The 10,340-nt window shown below is 64.3% G+C and overlaps 1 protein-coding gene across 1 annotated transcript in view; it reads left to right on the forward strand.

Annotated features, from left to right (window-relative positions):
- AGPAT2 (1-acylglycerol-3-phosphate O-acyltransferase 2) overlaps window positions 1-2,617 on the forward strand; it is a 13,081-nt gene extending 10,464 nt beyond the window's left edge. The window contains exons 5-6 of the mRNA XM_007946929.1: window positions 1,550-1,622; window positions 2,460-2,617. Of these exons, the coding sequence (XP_007945120.1) occupies window positions 1,550-1,622; window positions 2,460-2,617 (231 nt within the window). The remainder of the gene's footprint in view (window positions 1-1,549; window positions 1,623-2,459) is intronic.
- The last annotated feature ends 7,723 nt before the right edge of the window (window positions 2,618-10,340 follow it).

A 10,340-nucleotide genomic window follows, 5' to 3' on the forward strand; every position in this document is an offset into this window, starting at 1 on the left:
GTCAGGGCAGTGGAGGCAGGATGCCAATGTGGGAGGCTCGGGGCATCCGTGGGCCTCTCCCTCCATCCCTCCCTCCTCCCTCCTCCCTCCTCTCTCTCCCCCTTGTTTCAGAACAGGGGAGTTACGGATGGATGGAGCCTGTCTCCTAGTTACGGGGGCTGGGCCAGGGCTGGGGTGGGCCGTTGTGCCAGGCTTGCTCAGAGAAGCTTTGAGCTACCCGCAGTGGGACTTGGCTCCAGGGGTGCTCTGTGCCCCAGGGTATCCTGGATTTGGTAGTGGTGGCCAAGGAGGCTGTTCTGGGGGGCTCAGTGGGGTGAAAGCTTCTGGGGCAGGTCCCCTGCCCCCCCACCCCTGGTACTAGGGGTGCTCCAAGTAGGAGCAGGAGAGAAGTTTCCATCCTGCCCCATTGGGCGGGAGGCAGGCCCTGGGCAGGTGGACCCCACCATGGTCTTTGCTTCTGTTCTGCCTGGGGGGGCACTCTAGCGCCCCCTAGTGCCTCTGCAAAGCAGGGTGAAGGCCCTGGGGCTGTGCTGGGAGCAGGGGCTCAAGCACCATGGGCAGTGGGCAGGCAGTGGGGGTGGAGCCAACCTGGACTGGAGATGGGGGCCCTGGGCTCTGACCCCAGGGCTGCCCAAGCACGCTCCTTCCATCTGTGACCAGCCCCCAAGGGGTGAGGGGCACCTCCCTGGGCTGACATCACTCGCATGGAGGGCAGGCTGGGAGCCCAGACTGAGATAGCTTGGGGCTGAGACAACATCACCCTTTCCTGGCCCTGCCCCAGGGCCCTCAGGTCTTATCTGTGCCCCACCCCCACCCCATCCAACTGTGCCTGGGACAGGTTCCCTGACCTGTCCGCTGCAGGTTAATGGTTACCCCAGGCGACATTGGACATTGGAGTCACCCTTGCACTTGAACCTGGTGTCTTCCAGGGACTCTTTCAGGTTCAGTCCCCTTCCCTGGCTCGGGCTGCCTGTGTCCAGGGGACGGGGGAGGGTGTCTCAGTCATGCAAAGCTGCATTAGCAGAAACACCGCAGTGAGAGGCTGTAACAAACGAAGTGTATTCTCCCTCAGTTGAGGCGGCTGGTAGTCAGAGGTGGGGCCGGCTCCCTGTCACTCTGGGGAGCTTCTCTAGTGTCTCCTGGGAGCTCTTGGGTCCTCTTTCTGTGCTTGCTTCTCTCCCAGCCTAACCTGCTGCTCTTAGTTCTCAAAGTGATTACGTCTGATACACACATAGACACACACACAGTGCTGTTCATAACCGATGGGCTGGGGCAGGTGGGGAAGACCTAAGAACCTTCTCCAGCTGAACCAGACCGGCCGTGGGCCTGAGGGGGCAGACGGAACCACAGGCCCCTGAGCTAGCACAGAAGGGCCGGCAGGCTTCCTGGAAGAGGTGGTGCAGCCGCAGGGACCCCTGGGACCTCTCCAGTGTTGCGGATGGCCTCCCGTGAGCTTGTCCTTGGCTGGGGTGCCCCCTGTGAGCTCGTTGTCCGCTGGGGGTACCTGCCAGTCCCAGGGCCGCTCAGCTTCCCATCTCCCTGCCCACAGGTGCCCATCATCCCCGTGGTCTACTCCTCCTACTCCTCCTTCTACAACCCTGAGACTAAGCTCTTCACCTCAGGTACCCCCGCCCCCCGTGCGCATGCAGGTCCACTGGGGTCACGGGCCCCGATGTGTTTCCCACTTCCAGTGGGCACTGTGGCCAGCACTCCACCACACACTGGATAGACGGATGGGTGGACGGGTGAATGGATGGTTAGGTAGTTGGTTGGTTGGGGGATAGATAGATGGATGGGTGGCTTAATGGGTGGGCGGAGCGTCCCAGCCTCCCATCTCATTAAGTCTTCCAGCGGTCCTTCGAGGCAGGTGGTATTGCCCCCATTTTTAAGACGAGAAAACAGGTTCCAAAAGGGTTGCCAGGTTCACACAGATTGTGCTGCGGTGAGGGGGGGTCTCTAAGCTGATACAGTCAGACCCCAATCTCCAGGTAGAGGTGGTGGGGCCAGCCCGGCTGGATCTGGGGCCTCCAGGTACCTTGGCACCCACTGGCCACAGAGCTTGAGGCCTCTGCCCCTCCCCTACAAGCCCAGGTTCCAGGTGGGGTGCCGTGCCCCTACCCATGGGCACCCAGCCCCCAGGTGGGAAGGTGGAGAGTTGAAGGGCAGCTCCCTCACATCTGTGGAGGACAGGTGTTAAGTGAAGGGGTGGGGGCGACCCAGCAGGGGTGCAGGGGGGTGGGAACATTCTGTATGGTGGGTGGTGATACAGGGGTGAATACCAGTGTCACGACCCCAAACTGCAGGCATCTTGTGGTGTCTAAATCACACCTCCATTAAAACAAATAAAGAGACCAGGCCTCTGCAGTGTCAGGGGAGAGCCCACAAAGGCTGCCCGTGAGGCCTAGCGGTCGGTCGTGCGCCTGGATGGTGGGCTTCAGCTGACACCTGCCCCCTCACAGGAACAATTAAGGTGGAAGTGCTGGACGCTGTCCCCACCACCGGCCTCACCGTGGCCGACATCCCCAAGCTCATGGACACTTGTCACCGGGACATGAGGAACACCTTCTTCCGCGTGTCCAAGATGCCACAGGAAAATGGGGCCAGCGAGGGACTGTGAGCCCAGCCAGCCCAGTAGCCACGGCAGTTGGCTGCAGGTGGGCAGGACAGGTGGGGGCTGGCAGAAGACAGTACCAGACATCACCGTGCCTCCTCTGTTGCTTGTGGCCATTCATCGGGCTGTGGGCATGGGCGGCCCCTCCTGTTGCTAACCTCAAGTTGAGACCACTGACTTCCCTCAGAGGGAGGCTGGGCGAGCGAGCCCTCCAGCGCTGAGGGACGGACCCCCAGGCCTCTTGAGTCACGGGGTGTAAGCATTCTCCAGCCTGAGCAGCCGTGATGGGCTGAGCTAGCAGGCCTTAAGCCTTGGGACCAACCTGTGTGAGCAGGCCTCCCTGCGGGGGCTCTGATAAAGCTGTCTGGGACCTTTGGGGTACAGAGGACGGGTTCCCAGGCCAGGCTGCCTGCATCAGCCTGTCTCCCAGCCTGGCTGCAGGAAGCCTGAGGGGGGAGTCTGCAGATCCAGCCACCAGCCAAGAAGACAGGCTGTAGACGTGGGGCTGTGCTTGGCTATTTGTATAAACCACTCTTAAAAACCTCTGGGGAGCTCTGGTCACTGGGAAAGGGGGAGGTGGGACGCCCTTGGTGGGGACGCATTGTAGGAGCCCCCAGGCTGGGAGGCAGTGTCCTCTCTGTGGCGTTGGATTTTCAGTGGGTGTGAATGTCTGCCAGCTGGGGGTAGTGGGTGTGCGAGGGAGCCTGGGGGGGACGGAAGGAGGCTATAGGTTGTTGGAGCCCCTTTGGCCTCTGGTTGGGGGGTCTCTCCATGGCCAGGGTCACCTCCACAGGAGCTCCTGCCCTGCCCATTTTGGAGCTGGGGAACAGAGTCCCTCTTGGGGCGGCAGGAGACCCTTCCTACCCCTCCTCCCTCCAGTTGGCCTGCAGCAGTGGGTTAGGGGGTCTTTCCCCCCGCCCTGCTGGAGGGTGGGTTGCTAACCTGCTAAGGCCAGCCCTGGCTCCTCAGGGGTGAGGATTGAGGATGGAGCTGGGGCAGCCTGCTGACCCAGGATAACAGTAGACGCCTCCAGGTATCTTGGTGTGTGGGGGGGTACCAGCCCCCAGTGGCACCCCAAGTCTCATTTTTATTTGACAGACCAGGGGACGGGGGCCCCTCCCAGGAAGGAACCCAGCTGGACTCGGCAGGGAGTCCTCGTACCTTCCCTCAGCTGTGGGGGACAGTGGGGCTCACCCAGGTTGCTAGGCAGTGGGGTACTGGTTGGCCTGGGCTTGGCTCGGAGGCAAGGGTGAGGGCTGGCGGGGTTCACACACCAGAGGGAGGGTCCCATCTCCAAGCGTGCTGCTCATGTGGCTTATTGGCCAGGAATAGGCTGCGGGCGGGCTGCCCAGCCATGGCAGCTGGGTAGGGTGTGGGCGAGGAGATGAGGTCCCACAGGCTGTCAGGAGTCAGAGATGGGGCTGGCTCCCAGGGGGCCTGGCCAGTCACAGTTCCTTCTTACAGGAGCCTATGGTGGGGGGTGAGGTCAGAGGGCCTGAGGACTCGGGGCTCACCACCCCTCACCCTTTCCAGCCCATGTTGGGGGGACTCGGGGCTCACCACCCCTCACCCTTTCCAGCCCATGTTGGGGGGACTTGGGGCTCACCACCCCTCACCCTTCCCAGCCCATGTCGGGAACTGCTCTGAGGTTCCCTCAGTAGGTCTATGGCTGGCTACTCTCTGCCCCCACCCAAAGCCAGCCCTGTCCTGAGGTGGCCCTAGGCCCGGGTCTGGGTGGGGGGTACTCACAGGCCCCCAGCTGCTCCTCCAGGAAGGAGACCTGCTCACTCAGGGAGTCGATGCGTTCCAACTGCTGGACCGAGTGGACCAGGAGGCTGCCTGGGTCTGGAAGCCCGAGCTGCAGGGCCCGTGAGGCCAGGCTGTGCAGGGGGGCCAGCACATGCTGCAGCTTCTGCTGGGAGACGGGGCTGCTCAGGGAGGCAGGCCCAGCTCTTGGCTGCGGCACCCCAGGCTTCCACTAGAGGGAGCTCCTGCTCTGAAGAGCCTGGGGATGGGGGGGCACCCCAAGCACGTACAGGCTTGTGGCCAAGTGTGGGCTGGGCTGGAGCCAAGCTTGGTTCCTTCTGACCTGGGGTTCCCAGTCAGAGTCTGGGCTGTGGGTAGCAACCTCAGACCCCAACTGCCCAGCCCAGCAACCTTGCTGCTCCCTGCAGCAGGGGTCCCCACTGCTGACCAGCACCCCACCACCCCGCCCTGTGGCCTCACCTGCTCTAGTAGGGCCACCCTGGACTGCAGGCTCCGTACTTCCTGCTCCACCACACTGTCCACTCCTGGGGGGCGGGGTGCAGGGTCAGCGCAGCCGGAGCCCCTGTCCAGGCTGCTCCCCCACCCCTAGGCTGCCCCCAGGGGCCCCTCCGCACCACCACCACCCCCGGCCCTCGTCTTGGCGTCCGTCAACGTGCGAGGTGGCGCGTGCTGCGCATCCAGTGCTAGGCTGTCGACATCGCATTATTACTCACGGTACGAGTTTGACGTGTCACAGCGCGTACCAAAAGTAATAATGCCTCGTCGCCAGCGGGGCTGGGCGTCTCGTCCCCCGGTGGCCGGAGGTCTTGTCCCCCGGAGGCCGGGCCGGAGGGGCCCAGGCTGGGTCTTCTGCTGAACCAAGGCCCTGGCAACCGTGCCCACAGTGCCCGCCCGGGAAAGTGCTCCCCACCCCGCCTGGTGGAGCGCCCGCCTGCCTGGAATGTTCCGGATCAGCCCTTTGAGTTGGGGCAGGCCCTTCCTGCTGACTTTTTTCACCTGTTCCCCCATGCTGCTGTCCACTCTCAGAGCCCCCCTGCCCATCCTCCCGGCCAGCAAGGGGACGGGTGAGTAGGGAGTTCACCTGGTGTGGGGCTGGGGGCCACCGTGGGGGGCTCTCCCATGGGCAGGCAGACTGTCCCGTCTGCAGACGGGTGGTGCTCCTCCCAACACCGGCACCAGTAGCTGCCCAGAGTGTTGACGCAGTGCTGGGGACACCTGTCTCGCCCAGAGCTGCACTCATCTAGATCTGGGAAGCCAGGAGCAGGTGTCAGGCAGGGGCTGCACCTGCAGGAGGTGGGGCCACCCACACTCAGCCTCCCAGGGATCCTTTCGGCCAGCATTGTATGAGGACAAGCAGGGCTGTGCTCATAGGACCCAGCCCAGCTGCCCCCTGACACACCCAGGCTCTGTCAGAGCACCCAGCCCAGCCCCCCCCACACCACCACCGCTGCTGGGGGTGCCAGGCCAGTGTTACCTGTCTGGCAGGTATTCCCCTGCCACCCGGCAGGGCAGTGGCATCGGCCTGGCAGGACACACTTCCCTCCGTTCTGGCATGGTGGCTGGCATATTGCTGTGGATGAGGGAGGCTGTCAGCCACTGGGGAGCCCCAGGGCCCTGCAGGGACACTGGCTGGAAGGTGCTTTACTCCTTAGAGAAACACAGTGGGTCCTTTGCCTGAGTCTGGAGAAGGCATCACTTGATAACTGGGTACTAGCTTTGGGCAGCGGCTACCAGTTAACTAGCTGTGGGTGGTGCAGGGCCCTGGGCCGAGGCCCTCACCTACTGCACAGGCCCCCGGGAGCCCGCTGGTCCTCTTCCAGCCGGGACAGCAGGCGTAGTGCAGTCTGGCCACGGCCGGCCCGGGGCTGCGGCGATAGCCCGTCCTGTATATGGTCCTGAGGAGGGGTTGCAGCTCAGAGGGCAGGACTCTCCCGGGCGTAGGGGCTCGGAGGGCAGGACTCTCCCGGGCGTAGGGGCTCGGAGGGCAGGACTCTCCCGGGTGTAGGGGCCTGGCGGGCAGGACTCTCCCGGGCGTAGGGGCTGGGTGGCCTCCGTGGGTACCACCTGTTTCCCCAGATAACACCAAAGTGGCACACTTGTTCTGCCTCCAGAAGCCACCCAGAGCCATCACCGTAGGGTGGACCTCAGAGGACTGCCCCCAGGGACAGCAGCCAACCTTGCTACAGAGACCCTCCCTCACTGAGGCTCAGGGGGGTTGAGGCTTGGCCAGGGCCCCAGTGCATGGCTGCCCCAGAGCGAGGGGGGTCAGTGTCTGCTTGTCCCATCTGCTGGGTTCCTTTACAGTCAGGGGTAGCTGTGTCCAAGGGGAGGGCCTCACCGAGGCCCCAGCAGGCTCCCTGTATCCCCCCCACACACACACCGCACTTGGTCCTCCCTGAGCTCTGGCCCGGAGGCCATAGGCATCTCACACTAGGTGGGCTCAAGCACTCCCTGGGAAGCCCTTGAGGTTGGGGCTCCCAGGTGGGACCCCGAGAGCTCCCCATTGAGCCCACTGTAGAGGCCTGGGCTGGCCTTCAGACCCCAGTACCCTCCCAGCCCAACAGCGGACTTGCCACCCCCCATGCTGCCCCTGGCCTGTTATACTGGCTCTGGGTCCCCCCTTCTCAGCCAGGAGAAGGGTGTCTCACCAGGGCGCCTCAAAGGAGAACAAAGTTTCTTGAAGTCAGATTCTCAAGGCTCAGAATAAGGACTCGCAGCTCTCAAGCTGGTGCAGCTGGGCCGACAGGGTATCTCGGGGGGCGGGATAGCCTACTGCTTCTGTGGGGGCTGCTGTGAGAGAGGGGTGCCCACTGGAGCCCCAAGGGTAGGGCCAGAATGAGCAAAGCCAGTTTTGAGAGGCGGACCTCATCCCAGCAGAGAGAAGCCCAGGGGGAGCAGGGGGCACCCTGTAACTGGATGGACAACCCTTCTAAACTGGGGGTTCCCTGAAAATTAGAGGCCCTGTTTTAGGGTGGTAACGAATTCTAGGGACTGAGAAGACGGGCTTTTTGGAGCTCAGGCCCTGCACGGGCTGCTGGGCCCTCTCCCACCTGGGCCGGCGGGCGCCTTCTCACCAGGCGGGGGTGGTGGGCTCTGGGTGGCCCTCGGGCCAGGCAGAGCTCCGACGGGGGTGGCACTCACCTGTAGGTGCTGCAGGCCCGGTGCCCGTCACAGGTGGTGAGAAAAGGCTGGTACAACCGTTGCACGAAGGACTCGGAGACTGTACTTTCTGGCACCCTGACGGCACACACCCTTCGGCTGGGGATGCCTGGGGGTCAGTGAGGGAGCCCGGAACCAAGGCCCTTCCGGTCCCACCCAAGGGAGCCAAGAATACGTACGGAGCAGGCCCCCCCCCCCCAACTGCTGCCACGGGCGGGGCAGGGCCCTCAGGAGGGGCCTGGAGGGCAGAACCGCATCTTCCTGCAGCCTGGGGGCTGTTGGGGAGGGCCCCTGGCACTGGCCACCCACCTGGCGCCCCAGCTCACCCTGGCCGGTAGATGTGGTCCGTACCACCCGCAGCCAGGACCAGGAAGTGCACCAGGAGCAGCTCCCGGGAGCTCCACACGGCCATCTCTCTGGGGGCCAGCCTGCTCCTCAAGGGGGCCTGTAGCACAAAACAGTGTCTCCCTAAGTCCCAGTGCAGACCCCCGCAGTCCCCCACAGGCAGGTGCCATGCCCCCCATATACACCTCGCCAATCAAGAGCCCCAGAGCAGACCACGGTGGTGATGCCAGGCTCAGGCAAGAAGCAGGGAGCTGATGCCTTGTGTCAGGGCATGAGGAATCTGGGCCCTACTCCCAGAGCCCCAAGTCACTCGAGGAAGGTGGGGTACAGGGCAACCCCTGGGCCAGTTCCCTCCAGGTTCGGCACCCTGCAGCGCCCCCCACCCACACCATCGGGGTCACGGGTGTCAGTGAGGTGAAGTGCCAGGCAGAGCCTCAGCCCTCCTGCCTGACCTGAACCTTCTGAGCCTGTTAGCTAGTCAGCCCAATGGGGACCGTCCCTGTGGGCCAGGGGGCAGGCCCTAGCCTGACAGGAGGTGCCCACTGGAGCGGGGCCTGTATGGGGTGGCTTTTCCCACGCTGGGCTCTTACAGGCCTGGGATTTGAGTGGGTGGAGCCTCCAGAGCCCCCAGAACGGGGTCTGGGGGAGCCCTGGGGGTGGGGGTACTGGCCCAGCCCCCCAGCCATTGGAGCCAGGGCAGCCAGTGAGAATTCCTTGGGTGTGTGAGGCACCAAGCGGCTGTGACACATTGCGGGACCTTTGGAGTGGGGCTGCCTCATCTCTGCTCTGGGGAGGAAAGAGCCCCGGGGGGGGGGAGCTGCGGGCTCCCCATGTGTGCAGCCAGGGGTCTGTGAGCTGGTGAGCCCCCCATGTCCTGGGTGCCCCATCTAAGGCCTTGCATGAGTGCTTCTCAAATGGTGGGTCTCCCCATGGGTGGCCCAGCCCCGCAGGGCCCAGTGGTAGAGGTAGTGTCTTCACCTTCTTCCAGCCACAGTGTCTCCCCTCCTCCCACTGGGCTGGTCAGTCCCCTAAACAGTGACAACCATGCTGGTGGCTGAGCCGAGGCTGGCCCCGGGGGACGACGACAGCTCCCCAAGGACACGGGGTGAGGTCACTGCTAATGGGCAGTGTGTTATCCACAGCCTCACACCATCCTGCACAGGCCCGAGGGCAGCGGGGGAGGGTGCGGCGCCCCTGCCCCATCTCTGGCCGCAGAACAGGTGGCAGGGTGGAAAGGGGAGGGGACTGAGTTGGGGGGCAGTAGGGCATCTCAGCGGAATGTCTAGGCAGAGGCAGGTCTTGATCTAGACATTAATTTTTGGGGGGAGCACTGTTAGGAAGTCCTAGGAAAGAAAAAAAATGGTGGAGATGGGTGGATGTGGAGGCTGGTGTGGAAGCCCAGGGTTGCTGGCCCATAAGGCCCCTGGGGTCAGCCTCCCCTTCATGTAATTGTCCAAACACCTGTCCACGGCATCAGCATGCTTATTTAAAGGTGTTTACAAGAGGATAGGGACTTTTAAAAAAGAGACTCGATTTTTGAAAGTCAAGCTGCCTCCAGGCCTGGAAGCTGCCTTGTCTGGGAGGGCAGATCTTGAGTCCCTTTGGTTCACAGCCCGGCTGGGGGGGGGGGAGCTGGCGCGCCTCCAGGGCCCAGTAACTTCAGGGTCCCCTCCGAGTGTCGCCATGGGCCCTGCTGTCCCCATCTACCCAACCAGCATGACCACAGCCCCCACCTGGGAGGCGGGGCCAGAATCGACTGCAGGGGCAATGGTCCTGGATGCACGTTTCCCAAAAGGGGGGGGGTAGAGGACGTCAGGGCCCACGGGGAGGGGCGTAAGGCAGAGCGAGACAGACAGCGCCCGCAGCCCAACGCACCGTGGATGCGCCCTCCCCGCTACCTGCCCCCGCCCCTACCCCACCCCTGCATGACCGGCTCTGTGGGGTGTAGGGGGGCAGGTGAACCCCGCACCTGAGACTGCTCGGCTAGGCTGCGGGGTCCGGAGCCTCCAAGCCCCCATTCGGGCCCTGGGGATCCGCAGGACCCGGATCATGGCGTGGGGGTGGGGAGGCAGCGCCCCCTCCCCCCCGCGCGGCGAGCCCCCGGGACGCCCCGTCACCAGCAGGGGGAGCCCTTTCCCAAGGCCTCTGGGCCCATTCTCCGGACCGAGACCCAGAACCGGGGGCTCCGGAGGGGCTGTAGGGGTACCCGCGTGGCCAGGCCCCGCCTCCTGGGGGCCGGCGTTGCCGCCCCTGGCCCGCTCACCTCTTGGGTCCCCGCGGTCGCTGTGCGTCGCCCCCGTGGGCGCCCCGCAGCTCCACGGCTGGGGAGGCCCCCTACTACCCCCTCCCCCGGGAGTTCGGGAGGGCTCTACCCTCGCCCCCCGCCCGGACGGCACGCAGACCCCCACCCTCCGCGCGCGCAGCGTCCGCGGCCCGGGCGCCTGCTCCCTCCGCACTC

The sequence above is a fragment of the Orycteropus afer genome, unplaced genomic scaffold (genome assembly GCF_000298275.1).
Source record: "Orycteropus afer afer isolate SDZICR_OR568_19922 unplaced genomic scaffold, OryAfe1.0 scaffold00174, whole genome shotgun sequence".
NCBI classification, from domain to species: Eukaryota; Metazoa; Chordata; class Mammalia; order Tubulidentata; family Orycteropodidae; genus Orycteropus; species Orycteropus afer.